General features: G+C 45.7%; 1 protein-coding gene across 1 annotated transcript; it reads right to left on the bottom strand.

Moving 5' to 3' along the window:
* Nucleotides 1-358: 358 nt before the first annotated feature.
* Nucleotides 359-18,153, bottom strand: LOC147335466 (Fc receptor-like protein 5). Its single transcript, XM_086286075.1, has 14 exons — nt 18,135-18,153; nt 16,858-16,890; nt 14,600-14,866; nt 14,228-14,500; nt 13,638-13,910; nt 11,341-11,607; nt 5,738-6,028; nt 4,688-4,945; nt 4,185-4,433; nt 3,903-4,010; nt 3,737-3,802; nt 3,527-3,577; nt 3,389-3,454; nt 359-629 (listed from the first exon to the last, which is right to left on the bottom strand). The coding sequence occupies exons 1-14, from the start codon at nt 18,151-18,153 to the stop codon at nt 562-564; spliced, it is 2,289 nt and encodes a 762-aa protein (XP_086142201.1). The 3' UTR covers nt 359-561.
* Nucleotides 18,154-18,389: the final 236 nt, after the last annotated feature.

Raw genomic sequence — 18,389 nt, 5'->3', positions numbered from 1 at the left:
GCACAAATCAGCATTACACAAAAGTACAGACTGGACCTCCCCAGTAAAAAAGCTGCTTAGCATAACGTCAGAGCAGTTGTCACTTCCCATTATGTCGATCGCTTTAGTTCATTTTGGAGGGTTGTAAGCTGTTTTAAATGACATGAGTGCCTTTAAATGATGCTTTTTCGGTGGATTCATGCGCAACACTGAACAGCTGAAACATGTACTCTCAGTCTGACACACAACAACACACTTTATTTATATCACACTTTTATTAACAGAGTTACAAAGTGCTTTACAGAAAGAATTTATACATATTAAACATCAAGTAAAATGGTTAAAAACATAAAAACAGATCTACAGTACATTAAATTCCATTAAAATTATTATATAATGGTAGTGAAACAAGCAAAACACACTGCGCGATCCTTTCTGAAGGAAATATAAACTCAGGCTATCAGGATCATTGCTTTGAATTCAAAATATTCTCCTTTTCACTCAAAGTGACTTTGAGTTTTTAAGAGACTTTAAAGAGGAAAAAAAGAAAAGAAAAACAGCTAAAGAGCTGCTGTTAAGATTTTAGAGCTGAGGCTGAACTTGTATTGACATATTGTAGTAAGAGGTCTCCTCTGGGTCACCACGTTGCCCTGTTGAGGTGATCAAATGAAAGCATTTCAAAACAAACACCATCTGTTTTGTCCACAAATGCCTTTATTATCAGTGAGAATAATTGCCAATGTATATTTTGCAGACCGTTGTGGGAACAGTTTACCCTGCCCGGTATAGGGCTACCGGGGTCCCGCCCTCGAGCCAGGCCCGGGGAGGGTGCACGAGGGCGAGCATCTGGTGACCCGGCCGGGCACAGCCCGAAAAAGGGACAAGGGCCCATTTTCCCACAGGCCAACTACCTACAGGGGGCACAGTAGGGGTCGGGTGCAATGTGAGCCGGGCGGCGATCATGAGCGGAGGTCGTGGCGGACCGATCCCCGGCTACGAAGAGTGGCAATTAGGACATGGAATGTCACCTCTCTGGTGGGGAAGGAGCCTGAGTTAGTGCGTGAGATTGAGAGGTATCGGCTAGATAAAGTCGGGCTTACCTCAACGCATGGCTTGGGCACTGGAACAAGCCTCCTGGAGAGGGGCTGGACTCTGTCTCAGTCTGGAGTTGCCCCTGGCGAGAGGCGGCAGGCTTGGGTGGGTATCTTGGTATCCCCACAGATTGCTGCTGGTATGTTGGGGTTTCTCCCAGTGGACAAGAGGGTTTGTTCCCTGCGCCTTAGGGTCAGGGAACAGGTCCTGACCGTCATCTGTGCTTATGCGCCGAGTGGCGGTTCAGAGTACCCAGCCTGTTGTCCTACTGGGAGACTTCAATGCTCATGTGGGCAATGACAGTGAGACCTGGAGGGGCGTAACTGGGAGGAACAGCCTCCCGCATCTGAACCCGAGCGGTGTTTTGTTATTGGACTTCTGTGCAAACCACAGTTTGGTTATAACGAACACCATGTTCGAACATAAGTGCACGTGGCACCAGGACTCTCTAGGCCACAGGTCGATGATTGATTTTGTAATTGTATCACCAGACCTGAGACCATATGTTTACTTAGGTAAAGAGAGGGGCTGAGCTGTCATAACCACCTAGTGGTGAGTTGGATCAGGTGGCAGGGGAGGACGCTGGACAAACCTGGCGTGCCCAAACGTACAGTGAGGGTGTGCTGGGAACGTCTAGCAGAGGCCCCGGTCCGCGAGATCTTCAACTTACACCTCCGGCAGAGATTCAACAGCATTCCGAGGGAGACTGGGGACATTGAGTCCAAATGGACCACGTTCAGCACCTCTATTGCGGAAGCAGCTGCACTGAGCTGCGGCCGCAACGTAGTTGGTGCCTGTCGTGGTGGTAATCCCTGTCCAAATGGTGGACACAAGAGGTGAGGGGAGCCACCAAGCTGAAGTCCTACCGGGCTTGGTTAGACTGTGGTACTCCGGAGGCAGCTGATAGGTACCGACAGGCCAAGCGGAACACGGTGCGGGCAGTGGCTGAAGCAAAAACTTGGGTGTGGGAGGAGTTCGGAGAGGCCATGGAAAAAGACTTTTGGACTGCCTCGAAGAGATTCTGGCAAACCGTCAGGCGACTCAGGAGGCGGTCCTCTACCTGCACTGTGTATAGTGCAGGTGGAGTGCTGCTGACTTCGACTAAAAAAATTGTCAGGCGGTGGAAGGAATACTTCGAGGACCTCCTCAATCCCACTGGCACGTCCTCTGAGACGGAAGCACAGTCTGGGGGCAAAGGGGATGACCCGCCAATCTCTAGGGGCGAGGTCACTGAGGCAGTTAAACAACTGCTTGGTGGCAGAGCCTCCGGGGTGGACAAGGTCTGCCCCGAGTTCCTGAAGGCTCTGGATGTTGTAGGGCTGTCTTGGTAGACATGCCTCTACAATGTTGCCCTCAAGGATACTTGAAGGTGCATGGGAGTTTCCCCAACCAGTCTACATGTGTTTTGTGGACTTGGAGAAAGCATTCAACTGTGCCCTTCAGGGGGTCCTGTGGGGGGTGCTCCGGGAGTATGGGGTGTCTGGCCCATTGCTATGGGCCATTCAGTCCTTATACAACCGTTGCAAGAGCTTGGTCCGCATAGCCGGCAATAAGGCGGACTCGTTCCTGGTGGGTGATGGGCACCGCCAGGGCTGCCCTTTGTCACCGATTCTGTTCATAATTTTTATAGATAGAATTTCTAGGCATAGCCAAGTGGCAGAAGGCTTTAACTTGGGTGGTCTCAGGATCTCATCTCTGATTTTTGCAGATGATGTGGTTTTGTTGGCTTCTTCGTGTGATGGCCTCCAGCTCGCCTTGGAACGGTTCACAGCCGAGTGTGAAGCGGTGGGAATGACAATCAGCACCTCCAAATCTGAGGCCATGGTCCTCAGCCAGAAAAGGGTGGAGTGCCCACTCCAGGTCGGGGACGAGTTCCTGCCCCTAGTGGAGGAGTTAAAGTATCTCGCCGCTGCACCTCCACATCGAAAGGATCCAGTTCAGGTGGTTTGGGCATCTGACAAGGATGCCTCCTGGGTGAGGTTTTCCGGGCATGTCCAACTGGGAGGAGGCCCAGAACATGCTCCTCCACATTGAAGGGAGCCAGTTCAGGTGGTTCGGGCATCTGACAAGGATGCCTCCTGGGTGAGGTTTTCTGGGCATGTCCCACTGGGAGGAGGCCTAGGACACGCTGGAGAGATTATATCTCTCGGCTGGCCTCGGAACACCTTGGTGTTCGCCCGAACAAGGTGGCTGGAGAGAGGGAGGTCTGGGCTTCTCTGTTTGGGCTGCTGTCCCCGCGACCCGACCACGGATAAGCGGAAGAAATTGGATGGATGGATACAATTTGTATTTCAAATCTCACATTTTGTACACTCACTTTTCTTGTTAATGACTTTGAGCTGAATCACTGATGTGACATTGGTGTAATCCCCTTCTGCTGGACCTGAAATAATAATTTTAATCACTTTCATGTTAAACACAGCTATTGTATAATCATCCAGCTTGTATACTTTACCATTTTCAGTGTTTCCACATCTTCTGACTGCCTCATAGACAGAACGAACACCTGCAGGTCAGAGAAAATCAGTCACCTCATGTCTGTGATACTAATTTAAACACAAATATTCTTGCAAATAACATTTATATTAAAAGCTGCAGACGGTGTAATAAGTACAGTCTTGTTGCAGATAGCGTCACAATATTTGAAACTACGTGAAAAACTAACCATGAAGAAGAGAGGAGGATGGTTGCTGCTGACCATCCTGATTGAGCGTCTGCTCATTAGCAGTACCTTATTAAAAATGTAGGGGAAAAAAGACATTTGAACCTCATGATGCATTTGTGTCTTTGAATGATAAAGAGTTTGTAGTAAGTAAAGGAAAAGGTCTCACTGTTGGTCATTCTGCAGCGATACAACAAGAGCAGGAGAATAATAATGAGAGAGACTCCACAAACCAGTCCAACAATCAACCACACAGGAGATGAAGAGCTGTCAGCTCCTGACACAGTTACAATAAACAATAATTAATTATTGATAAATTATAATTATATAAATAAATACTTTTATGAAATGGAGCCAGGTGACTGCGAGACTTAAATCAGACAATCTAATGTTCATTCTCAGTCATCAGACGTGTTTAGAAAACTCCATCAAATGTTTTGATCCTGCTCACCTTTAACTGACATCCAGCTCTGTGCTGACTCTCTTCCTGAGTACTGACACTTGTAGAAACCTTCATCAGACTTTGACACTGCAGAGATCTTCAGCTCCCCTCGGGGATCATTTTGAAGAAGTTTGTCATTGTGATAGAAAAACACATTGGAAAGTATTTTTTGTGTTCTCAAACTGCAGGTCAGACTAACAGAAGCTCCCTCAGTCACAGGATGAACAGGACTCACCAGGATTGGACCATTACCATCATCTGTGAAACAATCACACATATTGTTCCAGTCACATCAGCTGGTGCACACTTTGAGAAAAAGCTGACAGACAATAATAAGAACAGATTGTACAAATGCTTTTCATCATGAAGATCTGATCTTGGATATTTAAAATCTACGGTATGTGTCATATTTGTTTTACCACATAATTACTCCACATACAGCAAAGCTGGGACAAATGTTCATTTGATGTCTAAATCATTCAGATCCATGAAGTAAATGTATAATAACATACTCTGCACAGTGATGTTGACTGCACTGCTGAACTCTCCTGATCCAGACTCACACCAGTACACTGCAGTATCTGACTTTGATGTGTTGATGTCACATGTGGATCCAGTCATTCTCCTACAGTCAGAGAGTCGGCCGTCCTCAGAGAACTTCCTCACTCTCCACTCAGTGAAGTTTCCCTCACAGGTCAGTGAGACAGAGTCAGAGGTGAAGTGTTGCACTCTGTCAGGACTCACTGTGAGAGACGCTGCTGAATGAACATCTGGAAACAACATGCAGTGAAGAGACAAAGCTCACAGATGTTAGCATTCAAAATATCACAGTAAAAATACTACTTTATCTTCTGAAGATCAGTGAAAATATTTTAATTAAGGTATTTGGTCAGTCAATCAGTGTTTACACATTAAAAAATCTCATAGTTGTTAAAGCAACAATAACTTTATACATACAATAATACAACATTAAATGAAGTCACTTGCACTGAACCATCTGGGTCTCTCAGTAATAATCTCGGGCATCATTAGAAGCTACTTGAAGTTTTTGTAAACCTGCTTTCCTGTAGTTTGTCCACAGTGTGCAGTACACAGAGGTGTACAGTATGCGCTACACAAATCTTCACACTATCCGAATGCACTAAATCTGTGTAAGAGAGTGTTTGCTTTTGTTTACATCATTCAGCCAACAAATGTCTTCATCATCTGTCATGTGATCTGTACTAAGATGTCCAACATATGTAAATGGACTGATTCTTATATAGCGCTTTTCGACTCTCATGGAGTACTCAAAGCGCTCTATACAACATACCTCATTCACCCAATCACACCCATTCTCACAAGCACTTTATCTATACATAGTGCTTTCTAAGTACATTCACACTCCGATGGATGCATTGGAGAGCAAGTTGGGGTTAGTATCTTGCCCAAAGATACTTGACATGCAGACTGGAGGAGCCAGGGATCGAACCACCAACCTTCCAATCAGTAGGTGTCCAGCTCTACCTCCTGAGCTACAGCCACCCTGTGACGTTATTACAGATCAAAGATTACAAACTGACCTGCAGACCAGACAAACTTTGGTTGACTGTGATCAGTGTGATACTCTGGGTCTCCTCTTCCAGCTCTGCACACATATCCTGCTGTGTGTGTCTGTCCATGAATGATGTAGGAGTCCTGTGCAGTCCCACTGCCATCAGGTAGCAGCTCATAACTGGAGGATTTCTCTGATAGATCAGGAACAGCTTTATACCAGTAGAAGCTCCATCCTGCAGACGGATGTTCAACCTCACAGTTCAGAGTTACCGAGGCTCCAGGACTCAGCCATGATGGAGACACAGTGAGGACAGGATCTGTTCAACAAAGATTTTCTCTCAATGTTTCGTCTCTTAACTCTGAATTCAATGTCACAAAAAATATTGACTCACAATTGGAGATTGAGTATCAGAATTTCAGGAGTGAAACCATGCCTCCAAACAGGCTCCTTCCAGCTCTCATCTATATAGGTTCCCCCAGTTCCACAAGCGGTTCATTCTCATTTACGTTCCCCACACTCCCTCCCCTTTTCAATTCAACTCCTTTGCTTCTATTTAGTACATGGGGATCTGTCATGCCCGGGAAACGCCGGGACTGGCATTTATTCATTTGTTCGGCAACATAATACCCTATAAATTCTATGAATGCATAGTTCAAATGCTATAATAAGACCATTTGAATTTTGAAGCATAATTTGAAGCAAAACAAATTTTTTTGATCAGTAATAAGAATGTAACCCAGTTAATTCTGTATTGATGTTTTGGGGGGGGGGGGGGGGGGGGGGGTATATTTATATTTTTATGATTTTTTTATTTAAATGTATTATAACTATACTTTATTTTTATAAGAAGGATACAATTAGGACTGTACATCAAAACAAAGTCACAATATATTAATTTATAACTTTCAAACTGTAACTGTAAGAGTTTTAGTAAAATGTGCGGTATTTACTTTTACATAACAGTGTCCAAAAAAAGAAGGCCATATTGTCGATTGCAGTTCATCCATCCATCCATCTTCATCCGCTTTATCCGAGGCCGGGTCGCGGGGGCAGCAGCAAAAGCAAAGAGGCCCAGACCTCCCTCTCCCCAGCCACCTCCTCCAGCTTATCCGGGGGAATACCAAGGCGTTCCCAGGCCAGCCGAGAGATATAATCTCTCCAGCGTGTCCTGGGTCTGCCCCGGGGCCTCCTCCCGGTGGGACATGCCCGGAACACCTCACCCAGGAGGCGCCCAGGGGGCATCCTTGTCAGATGCCCGAACCACCTCAGCTGGTTCCTTTCGATGTGGAGCAGCAGCTGCTCTACTCTGAGCCCCTCCCGGATGGCCGAACTTCTCACCCTATCTCTAAGGGAGAGGCCAGCCACCCTTCGGAGGAAGCTCATTTCTGCCGCTTGTATCCGCAATCTCGTTCTTTCGGTCACTACCCACAGCTCGTGGCCATAGGTGAGGGTAGGGACGTAGATCGACCGGTAAATTGAGAGCTTCGCTTTTACACTCAGCTCCCTCTTCACCACAACGGACCGGTGCAGCGTCCGCATTACTGCAGCTGCAGCCCCAATCCGTCTGTCGATCTCCGGCTCCCTTCTCCCATCACTCGCGAACAAGACCCCGAGATACTTTAACTCCTCCACTTGGGGCAGGAACTCGTCCCCGACCCGGAGTGGGCACTCCACCCTTTTCCAGCTGAGAACCATGGCCTCAGATTTGGAGGTGCTGATCCTCATTCCCGCTGCTTCACACTCGGCTGCGAACCGTTCCAGTGCGAGCTGGAGGCCCTCACCCGATGAAGCCAACAGAACCACATCATCCGCAAAAATCAGAGATGAGATTCTGAGGCCACCAAAGCGAAAGCCCTCCGCCACTTGGCTGCGCCTAGAAATCCTGTCCATAAAAATTATGAACAGAACCGGAGACAAAGGGCAGCCCTGGCGGAGCCCATCACCCACCGGGAACGAGTCCGCCTTATTGCCGGCAATGCGAACCAAGCTCTTGCAACGGTTGTATAGGGATCGAATGGCCCGTAGCAATGGGCCAAACACCCCATACTCCCGCAACACCTCCCACAGGACACCCCGAGGGACACGGTCGAATGCCTTCTCCAAGTCCACAAAACACATGTAGACTGGTTGGGCAAACTCCCATGCACCCTCAAGTATCCTCGAGAGAATAAAGAGCTGGTCCAGTGTTCCGCGACCAGGACAAAAACCGCATTGTTCCTCCTGTATCCGAGGTTCGACTAGCGGACGAACTCTCCTTTCCAGCACCCTGGCATAGACTTTCCCCGGGAGGCTGAGGAGTGTGATCCCCCTGTAGTTGGAACACACCCTCCGATCCCCCTTCTTAAAGATGGGGACCACCACCCCGGTCTGCCAGTCCACAGGTACTGCCCCTGATCTCCACGCAACATTGCAGAGGCGTGTCAAACAGGACAGCCCTACAACGTCCAGAGCCTTCAGGAACTCGGGGCGGACCTCATCAACACCAGGGGCTCTGCCACCAAGGAGTTGTTTAACTGCCTCAGTGACCTCGCCCCCGGAAATTGGCGGGTCATTCCCCTCATCCCCAGACTCTGCTTCCTCCTCGGAAGACGTGTCAGTGGGATTAAGGAGGTCCTCGAAGTATTCCTTCCACCGCCTGACAATTTTCTCAGTCGACGTCAGCAGCGCTCCGCCAGCACTATACACAGTGCAGGTAGAGCACCGCTTTCCCCTCCTGAGACGCCTGACGGTTTGCCAGAATCTCTTCGAGGCAGTCCGAAAGTCTTTTTCCATGGCCTCTCCGAACTCCTCCCACACCCGAGTTTTTGCTTCAGCCACTGCCCGAGCTGCATTCCGCTTGGCCTGTCGATACCTGTCGGCTGCCTCCGGAGTCCCACAGGCTAACCAAGCCCGATAGGACTCCTTCTTCAGCCTGGTGGCTCCCTTCACCTCTGGTGTCCACCATTTGGTTCGGGGATTACCACCACGGCAGGCACCAACCACCTTGTGGCCGCAGCTCAATGCAGCAGCTTCGGCAATGGAGACACTGAACATGGTCCATTCGGACTCAATGTCCCCAGTCTCCCTCGGAATGCTGTTGAAGCTCTGCCAGAGGTGTGCGTTGAAGATCTCGTGGACTGGGGCCTCTGCTAGACATTCCCAGCACACCCTCACTACGCGTTTAGGTGCACCAGGTCTGTCCAGCGTCCTCCCCCGCCACCTGATCCAACTCACCACCAGGTGGTGATCAGTTGACAGCTCAGCCCCTATCTTTACCCGAGTGTCCAGAACATACGGTCGCAGGTCTTTGATACGATTACAAAATCGATCATCGACCTACGGCCTAGAGCGTCCTGGTGCCACGTGCACTTATGGACACTCTTATGTTCGAACAGGGTGTTCGTTATGGCCAAACTGTGATTAGCACAGAAGTCCAATAACAAAGCACCGCTCAGGTTCAGATCAGGGAGGCCGTTCCTCCCAATCACGCCCCTGCCACTCGGCACATAAGCGCAGCTGACAGTCAGGACCCATTCCCCGACCCTAAGGCGCAGGGAACAAACCCTCTCGTCCACCGGGAAAAACCCCAATATACCGGCAGCAAGCCGAGGGGATATTAGAATACCCACCCCAGCCCGCCGCCTCTCACCAGGGGCAACTCCAGACTGAGACAGAGTCCAGCCCCTCTCCAGGAGACTGGTTCCAGAGCCCAAGCCATGCGTAGAGGTGAGCCCGACTATATCTAGCCGGTACCTCTCAACCTCACGCACTAACTCAGGCTCCTTCCCCACCAGAGAGGTGACATTCCATGTCCCTATTGCCAGTCTTGGCAGCCGGGGGTCAGTCCGCCAGGGCCTCCGCTCCTGGCCGCCACCTGGCACACAATGCACCCGACCCCTATGGCACCTCCTGCGGGTGGTGGGCCTGCGGGAGGATGGGCCCATGTCTCCTCTTCGGGCTGTGCCACCAGACGCTCGCCCTCGGGCACCCTTCCCGGGTCTGGCTCCAGGGCGGGGCCCCGGTAACCCTATCCCGGGCAGGGTAAACTGTTCCCTCGATATACTTTTCATAAGGGTCTTCTTTGTCTGGTCCCTCACCCAGGACCAATTTGCCATGGGAGACCCTACCAGGGGGCAAAAGCCCCCAGACAACATAGCCCCTGGGATCCCTGGGACACACAAACCCCTCCACCACGATAAGGTAGCGATTCAAGGATTGCAGTTCAGACTTCATTAAAGCCCCTTTTCCATTAGTACCTACTTGGATGTTAGTACATAACCACTAGGGGTGCAACAATACTCGTATCAACCCGTTCGATACAGTGCTTTCGTTTCAGTACCCATATGTATCGAACAATACAACATTTTTTATTTATTTATTTTATTTATTCTTTTCTTCTGACGATGTTGTCTGTGTTGAGAGCTCAGTGGATCTGCATTCGACTACTCCGCCTAGGCTGCACTGTCGAGTGCAGATCCACTGAGCGCAGCACAAACTAGCAAGACAGAAGTTAAGCTCGTTGCAACATGGCAACTGCCTCAATGCTACCCGAAACTGAACCTCCCCCACCCTCATTCAGATCTGGCGTTTGGAACTATCATGGTTTTCATGTGAAGCATGACCCTGATGGTAAGCGAGTCATGGACAAAAGTAAAACAGTATGTCGGATGTGCCACGCAATGCTCAATTTGTGGGAACTAGTGCGTTAGCGCAGTTAGCTTGTTAACATGTTGACGCCGTCCAGCCCCATGCACGGGGCGATCCGTGGTAGCTTGTTAACGGAGATTTGCCGCGTTATGGTGTTAATGTCATTTTAACAAGATTAACGCTGACAGCACTACTGGGAACACAACGAATATGACTGCACATTTACGCCGACAGCATCCTAGTGCAAAGACAAGTGGAAGCAGACAAAAACAACAAGCACGCATGCTGCAAACTTTACCCAAGTCATTTAGACAGCCGTTAGCACATGATTCTCCTTATGGGGACCTGATATATTTAATATGCTGCTGAGAGTATAGCCCAGAAGAAGTGTATAGTATAGCTTTTATTTTGGAAAGAGCCATTTCTCTGTAATAAACTCTCTTTTCCAAAGATGAGTGATTTCTCGATCAGATAGATTTTTTTTTATTTTGTTGTTTCAGCAACATTCAATTTAAAAACTGTACTTTTGAGTTAAAATATATATTTATAATTTTAATAAATGATAAATTAAAAAGGCATGAACATTTTTTGTATCGAAAAAATATCGAACCGTGACACCAAAGTATTGAACCGAACTGTGAATTTTGTGTATCGTTGCACCCCTAATAACCACGCAAGTTAGGTAGTACTAGATCGTAGTGGAAAACCAGTCGATCCGAGTTGAGTCGTGGCAATCCATGGCAAGTCAATCTGAGAAGGTACTAATGGAAAAGGGGCTTAAGTGAAAAAGCAGTGTGTGTTGCTCATGAGACCAGACTCTTTAAGCCAGACCTGAAACCTCTAAGATTCATTTCAAAAACAGATAACATGCTAAAAGAAACTGAAGCAACTGCATCATATGTTGGTGCAACAACTAGTACTGCACATGTGCAATAAAAATAATAAAAAAATAAAGAAGAGCTGTCAATGGATTTAGCTTTTGATGAAACATCTCCAACTTACATGATACAGTCAGTGTGATGATTTTACTCCACTGTGTTAAGAAATATCCCATTCTGCCCCGGCAGCTGTATTCTCCACCATCAGACTCAGTAACTGTGATGATTCTGTATTCATTGGATGTTGGAGGTGTGTTTAACTTGTTTTGTCTCCATTCATACGTCCACTGAGCTCCTTCACCTCCCTGAATCTCACATCTGACAGTGACTGTCTCACCGCTGTATATCTGAGGCCAGGATGGCTGCAGGGTCACAGTGGGCTTACTGGGAACTGTTCACATAAGAATGATCCAGTTAGGAGACAAACAGAAACATAAAAACTCTGCCATTATTAACATAAGATTAGAGTGACTGCAAAACAGTTGATTCACAGACAAAATGTTTAAACATGAAAACAAAGTCACAACATTACAATTTCTGTAACTGTAACACAACATTTTTTGTAAAATGTACAAGTATATACTTTGTACATGCGAGGGCTATCAGGCCCGCTATGTAGGGGTGTAGGAATGTACAAGTTGACGACTGAGAGATGGATCTGGGTCCATGACACCCCCAGTGCAATTAACCCTGGCACCAACAACTATAAAAATGTCTTCACCTGTCTGGCTGATGCAGGTATGGAAGAGGGGCTCCAGGGTTCCAGTTCAAGAAACGGTGGCTGCCTAGAGCACACTGTGCTGTCAGACATTAACACAGCCTAGCACAATTTCCCTCTAATTGTCTATACCCAACCAGATAGTCAGGGTGCCCCTAACACAGAGTAACGTGGGTTATAAACATCAAACAGTTATTTTTTAAAGAACGTGAAACTTTAATTTGTTCTGCTGGCCCCTTTAAATCTCAACCATCCATCAGTCACCATGGGCTCTGAAGATCATGACAGGCACGAAACAAAAATACAAAAAAAAAAGACATCATGACAGTTAAAAGAAAAGATAGGTTCAATAAATTGGACAGGCGATGGTGTTCCCACTGTTGTAAAACCCTTGCTTATGCTAGCTCAGAGGAAGAGAGTTCCACAACCTGCTCTGTTTCCCTTACTCAGCCTTGCATGCTGTATAACAAGTAGGCCCTGATCCCGTGACCTCAGGGACCTGCTAGAGACATAGGGCTGTTACCACAAGGTTCCTGATAGATGATTTAACAAATGTCGAAAGGGACCAAGAGCATTCATGATCTTACAGAGAAATCTGTCAGATACGGCTACAAAGCACAACGGCAGTGGTCCCCGAGTCTGACGGAAAGCCATAGACCGAGCAGCAGGTATATTCTTGCCTCAATGTCCACCTTTCTTGTAGCATCCATGTTGCAGCATGCTTGGACACGTTGCTTTTTTTTTTTTTTTTTTTTTTTTTTTTGCCTGTCCCATTTGGTTCTTTAGCCATCAGAATTGTTGTCTGAAGACCAACAAGGATACCCAATGGATTTACTTTGCCAAATGGATCATCGTGGTATTGCCGTATTGGTCCATTTGGTCGATCTTTGTTTTTATTATTTATTATTGGACACGTTGCTATGACGACAACCACAACCAGGTTAGGGAGTACTAGATTTTTATGGAAAACCAATCAGTCGAGTTGTGGCGTTCCATGGTGATTCGATCCGAGTAGGTACTAATGGAAAAGGGGCTTTTGTCTCTGGGTGACAGAGGTTATGAAAAGGCGGCACGTTCACATACAGCTGAATGAAGTAGGGTGTTGTTCACTTTGTTCTCTGCGTCAGGTTCGTAGAATGTGCCCAAACTCAGGCCAGCAACGGGCAACACAAAGGTACGTTTTTAGATTTCGCCTGCCTTACCCAGACAGGACACTTGAGGCAATATATAGCAGACTCGACACGTTGCACACACGCGCCCATATATACAGTTAACATCTTTTATTGATATTCTTGTGTTGGAATAAGTCTGCTTTGCATAATATGAACTTGGAGGTTAACAAGCAAATCAGTGTGGGTAAACTGAACGTTAATGAGTTTAATAAAAATGAACATATAAAACTTTAGATTGTCAGTCTAGAAACATACATGAAGAGAGCCTGCAGCCATGTGAATATTATGCTGCTCATTTATTTTCTTAATAGTTGATGCTAAAATGATTCAAATAAACTGAAGGCTTGTAATGATTTTTTTCTCTGAGAACCACAAGGGCTCTTTCAGAGTGCACACTTTGTCACAATGACACTGAAGTTCTTCTATTTTCTCATTTCCACCTCTCCAAGTCGGAAAAAGAAACAGACAAACAGCAGAGATCACATAACTTGATCTGTCTCAGTTTGGCAGAAATAAAATAATTAAACTCACTGTTTTGCATAACTGTGTCGTCACTGCTGTCCTCTGTGTAGTAAACTGGATCTCCTCTCCCTCCTCTGCAGTGGTACAGACCTCCTTGTGAGACACTAATAACTCTGTTTGCTTCATTTCCTCTCATGAGCTGAGCTTTAGAAGAGACTGAATCACGTCTGAACCAGTCAAACTTCCAGCCAGCAGAGCCCTCCACAGAGCAGCTCAGTGTCACACTGCCCCCTGCTGGTATGATTGAACTTTGTGCTGTCAGTGTGGCTCTGGGTTTACTTGCTGTTGATGTTACAGGAAAAGAAAAACATTGTCACATGATTCAAGAAGAAAAGTGTTACAATAATGATCAAGCTTATAAAAACCTCACTAGATAATTTAGCTACTAGCACCAAATACGAAACAATTATCCTGCAAGTGATGAAGGAAAATTATTTGTCAAATGGTAAAAACTAAACAAATAAATAAATACAAAATTAAATAAAAGTCATCAGGTGAAAAGAATGAAGTGTGTGTTAGTTGTGACATCCATCTCTTTAACTAAAACCTGAAACCTCTGAGGATTTGATAAAACAGTTATTAAAAGATCTTCGACTCACTTGAAACTGTCAGTGTGACTGAATCACTCCACTCTGTGGTTTCATGCTGTGAACTTTTCATTCTGCCCTTACAGCGATAGTTTCCACTGTTGGATGATGAAGCAGATCTAATCCTGTATTCATTTTGATTTGGAGCTTTTATCATGCTGTTTGCTTCCCACTCATAATCCCACTCAGTGTCTCCTCCATGGATCTCACATCTGACAGTGATCGTCTCTCCTCTGTATATCTCAGACCAGTTTGGATACAGAGCCACAACAGGTCTGATTGGGACTGTTAATGTTCAAGAAAGTACAATGAAAACACATTATTATGAAAAAGTTTAGCCATCATCTTATGTAGTGCTTTGTAGGAAGTTAAATTTAAATTTACCAATAGTGTCAATCCTGACGAACTGGCTATACTCTGAGTATCTTCTACTTTTCCCTCTGCACCAGTAGAGTCCTCCCTCTGAGACGCTGATTTGGTCATTTGACAGAACAATTGCATCCCGTAGTCTTACAGGTACACCATACTTCTCTTTGTACCAGTAGTATTTCCATCCAGATGATGATGATGGGTTCACAGAGCAGGTCAGGGTCACACTGCCCCCTACTGGAACAGCTGTGTTATCAGCTCTCAGTTTGGCCTTTGGTTTATCTGCAGTTCAGTTTAGAAAAAGAACATAAAAGTAAATGGCTGAATCCAGACAATTTAAAGAGGTCCTGTGCTGGCCCATGTGTGGATTACCTCTGCCAAACCTGATCCGGGCCACCAAAGGGCCGTCATTCTTTGCACCAGTCAATCAGAAGTGCCAGCTTGATGCTGGATCAGGGGAAGACCTGTTTTCTATGGGCCTGGGCCACATAAACCAAACCACAATTGGGCCAGATATGCCATCACATAGACCAGGGGTCGGCAACCTGAGGCTCCGGAGCCGCTATAGTCCATATAGTCCATATAGTGCGGCTCCGCGTGGTTTGGGAAAATAAATTAGAAGTATTTAGCAGAAGTGTATTTTTTTATGTTAGTTCTTTTTTTCTCTTTTTTTTTAACTTGTAGTTCTTAATTGTAAGATTATTGTGATATTGAAATAGAAAAATAAAATTATATTTTATTATTTTTTCATCGCTCAAAATAAGCGTCATACCCGCTGAAACGACATGCATTTATCGAGACTTTCAACCCCAGGTAGGCCAATTATGGATCTTCGGATCCACATTATGTCAGCAGCTCCACCGTGAACTATGTTAAAAACAAACACCGCTCACGCCTCACAGATGACAGCTTACAGTCCTGCGTAAAGATGAAAGCCCCGATTTGCAGACGCTGTGCGCAGAGGTTCAGGAGCAGAAGTCCCATTGTAAACATACCACGGCAGACCCTGCGATGTTTCCATGAACACGCTTTTCAGCATCTCTTTCTTGATCACTTTTCACACACGGTTGCTGTACACATACAGCCGGCTGTAGCTTTTCAGCTCACAGCCCGACACACACCAACAACAGCATAGAGAGCACAGACGTTAAGGCGGCGAGGCGTGATTGCGGGTGCCGCTCAGGTGCGTCCTCCTCCCCTGCAGCAGCGCTTCAGACCACGCCCCGCCACACACATTAACCAGGTAAAATACATATTTAGGCAGAATTTTGCAAATATCTATTTTCTTTTTTTTTTTTGCAGCATAGTGCTTTTTTTCCAATTATTTTTTAAAAGTCAGGTCAAGGCTCCAAAAGCCCAAAGGTGATATAAGGCTGGCGGCTCACAACAGTTTTTGTTTGCTACATGGATCATTTTAGTTCAGCTGGGTGTCTTTCCTTTTGTTATATTTCTTTAAGAGTTCAAAATGTGTTCATTACATAAATAACATGTAAGTTTCTCTGTAGCACTTCATGGATTTCACAAGCAACACACCTTAGTCGTTCACACAAAGCATAAAGGTAAAAAAACAATATATACAGTGTTATCTTCATTTTAGATGTCAACAAGTATTTGCGGCTCCCACTGTTTTCGTTTACGTGGAAACCGGGTCCAAATGGCTCTTTGGGTCTTAAAGGTTGCTGACCCCTTACATGGCCTGGCCCATATCTGGATGACATACATCTTATCATGCCAGAAGTCAACCAGCAGTGCCGGCTTGATACCAGATCCGGGCCAGACCTGCCTGCTATGTGGGTATGCTTTATTAAAAAGGAAAGTTTTAAGGCTAATGTTAAAAGTAGAGATAGTGTCTGTCTCCTGCATCCAAACTTTGAGCTGGTTCCACAGAAAAGGGGCTGAAGGCTCTGCCTCCCATTCTGCTTTTAAATACTCTAGGAACCACAAATAAACCAGCAGTCTGAGAATGAAGAGGTCTTTTGGGGTGATTCGGTACTATAAGGTCTCTAATATAAGGTGTGAGAAGACTGGTTTTAGAGTCGATTTTGGATTTAACCGGGAGTCAGTGAAGAGAAGCCAGTATAGGAGAAATGTGCTCTTTTTGCTAGTCCCTGCCTGTATCACTCGCTGCAGAATTTTCATCCACTGAAAGTTTTTAAGGGAGTAATCACCTTGGATTTATCCAAGAAGCCAGAATGGGAGAAGTATGCTCTCTTTTAGTTTTCAAGTTCAGACAACATATATGATACAAATGGGAAGAAAGAAAAATTCCTCACCTTGAGCGTTTCCATGGATGACTGTACTGAGCACTAAAATAATGGAAGAAATCAGATATTATTTAACTGACAATCCGAAGATGCAGCACAACCTTTGATAACGTAGAATACATTCCAGAGACAGTAAGAGATTTAAGGTTGGGGTGTTTTTGATCTGAAAAAAGCATTTGACACAATTAACCATGAAATATCATAAAACTGACAGGTAACAGGCAACAAATGGTAAAGATGGGAGAGTAGAAATGAAAATGTTTTTACATTGTTTGTGGAGTCCCACAAGGGCTAGTGTTGGGACCAAAACTATTTCTTATGTATATAAATGATATTTGCAAAATGTCAGATTTTTTTTCTATTTGTTTTATTTGCTGATGACCAGTGTTGGGAAAGTTACCTTAAATTGGTAACTTAATTACATTACTAGTTACTTCTATCAAAAGTAACTCAGTTACTTCAAGTTACTCGTTACTTTAAAAGTAACTAGTTACTCAGGAAAGTAACTTTGGTTTTACTCAGAATTCTCTTGTTAACGTGTTGCTTCCGTAACTTGATAGCCAGCAAGATTGTCTTCTAGCACTGTGCCACCTACCAATAGAAAGGAAAAAATCATGTGCATTGTCAGGTTTATATAGTGGATTGTCATTTATGCTTAGAAATATTTACTTATTTATGCTTAGAAGTGTATAGTTGATTGCATATTGAAAGAATGTCTCATCTTAAGAGGTCTGTAACAACTCTGTGTAGCATGAAGAGGGGAGTGCGTTCACTCCTCTTCAGAGTGTTCTGGCATAGATGACACACTTCCTAGGAGAGGTCGTACCTTCTCTTGCTGATATATGGTATAGCAAACATACGTATATCTGTTTGAGTGTAAGAGCCAGGAGTCTAGCGTTTCAGATGGACCGCTAGACTCCTGGCACCAGCTTTGGGGAGTCTTGAGTCTTGACCCCCCATACACACACACATACTACACGACACACAGACAAGGTATTCTTTGTCTGCATGTATACCTATATGAAATGTCATATGTTAATGAACTTGTGCATATTCATGTAACCACAATAAAAGGAGCGCTACAGGGAACCTGGCTGAGAGTCAAGATCAAGTGGGCGGAACGACATCTGGCTCCAGTCGGGTCTCCCTCGTGCACGAGCAATACAAAGAACTTTGCCTACTTGTGTCTTGCTTTGCTGTGTAGTAAATTGTCTCGTTCCAGCAGTGGCCCTGTGCTAGACAGACCCATCATGCATATTTCCACGAGAGAAATCCCACGCCTCGACCGTCGTTGACCGCCGCCATGATTTTAGCCTACGCCACAACGTCACGTGCGCTTTTTACATCCAACACAAAAACTGCAGTCGTGGTGCTTTTGATTGTACTCAGAACTCAGAAATTCTGCCTTCCGAGTAGGAAGATGTAGGCAACACCAGACTGCAGATGAGCTGCTTATAGGGCTGGACTGGGACAGAAAATCGGCCCAGGCATTTTGACTAGAGACCGGCCCACCATTATAGGAAAAATCATAAAGCCTTTGA

Source organism: Aulonocara sp. 'chitande type north' Nkhata Bay, linkage group LG3 (assembly GCF_057382095.1).
Source record: "Aulonocara sp. 'chitande type north' Nkhata Bay isolate Kocher_YH1m ecotype deep benthic linkage group LG3, A_spYH_male_GT1.1, whole genome shotgun sequence".
NCBI classification, from domain to species: Eukaryota; Metazoa; Chordata; class Actinopteri; order Cichliformes; family Cichlidae; genus Aulonocara; species Aulonocara sp. 'chitande type north' Nkhata Bay.
The sequence above is the reverse complement of the archived record's forward strand: the minus strand, read 5'-3'. Positions and strand labels throughout refer to the sequence as shown.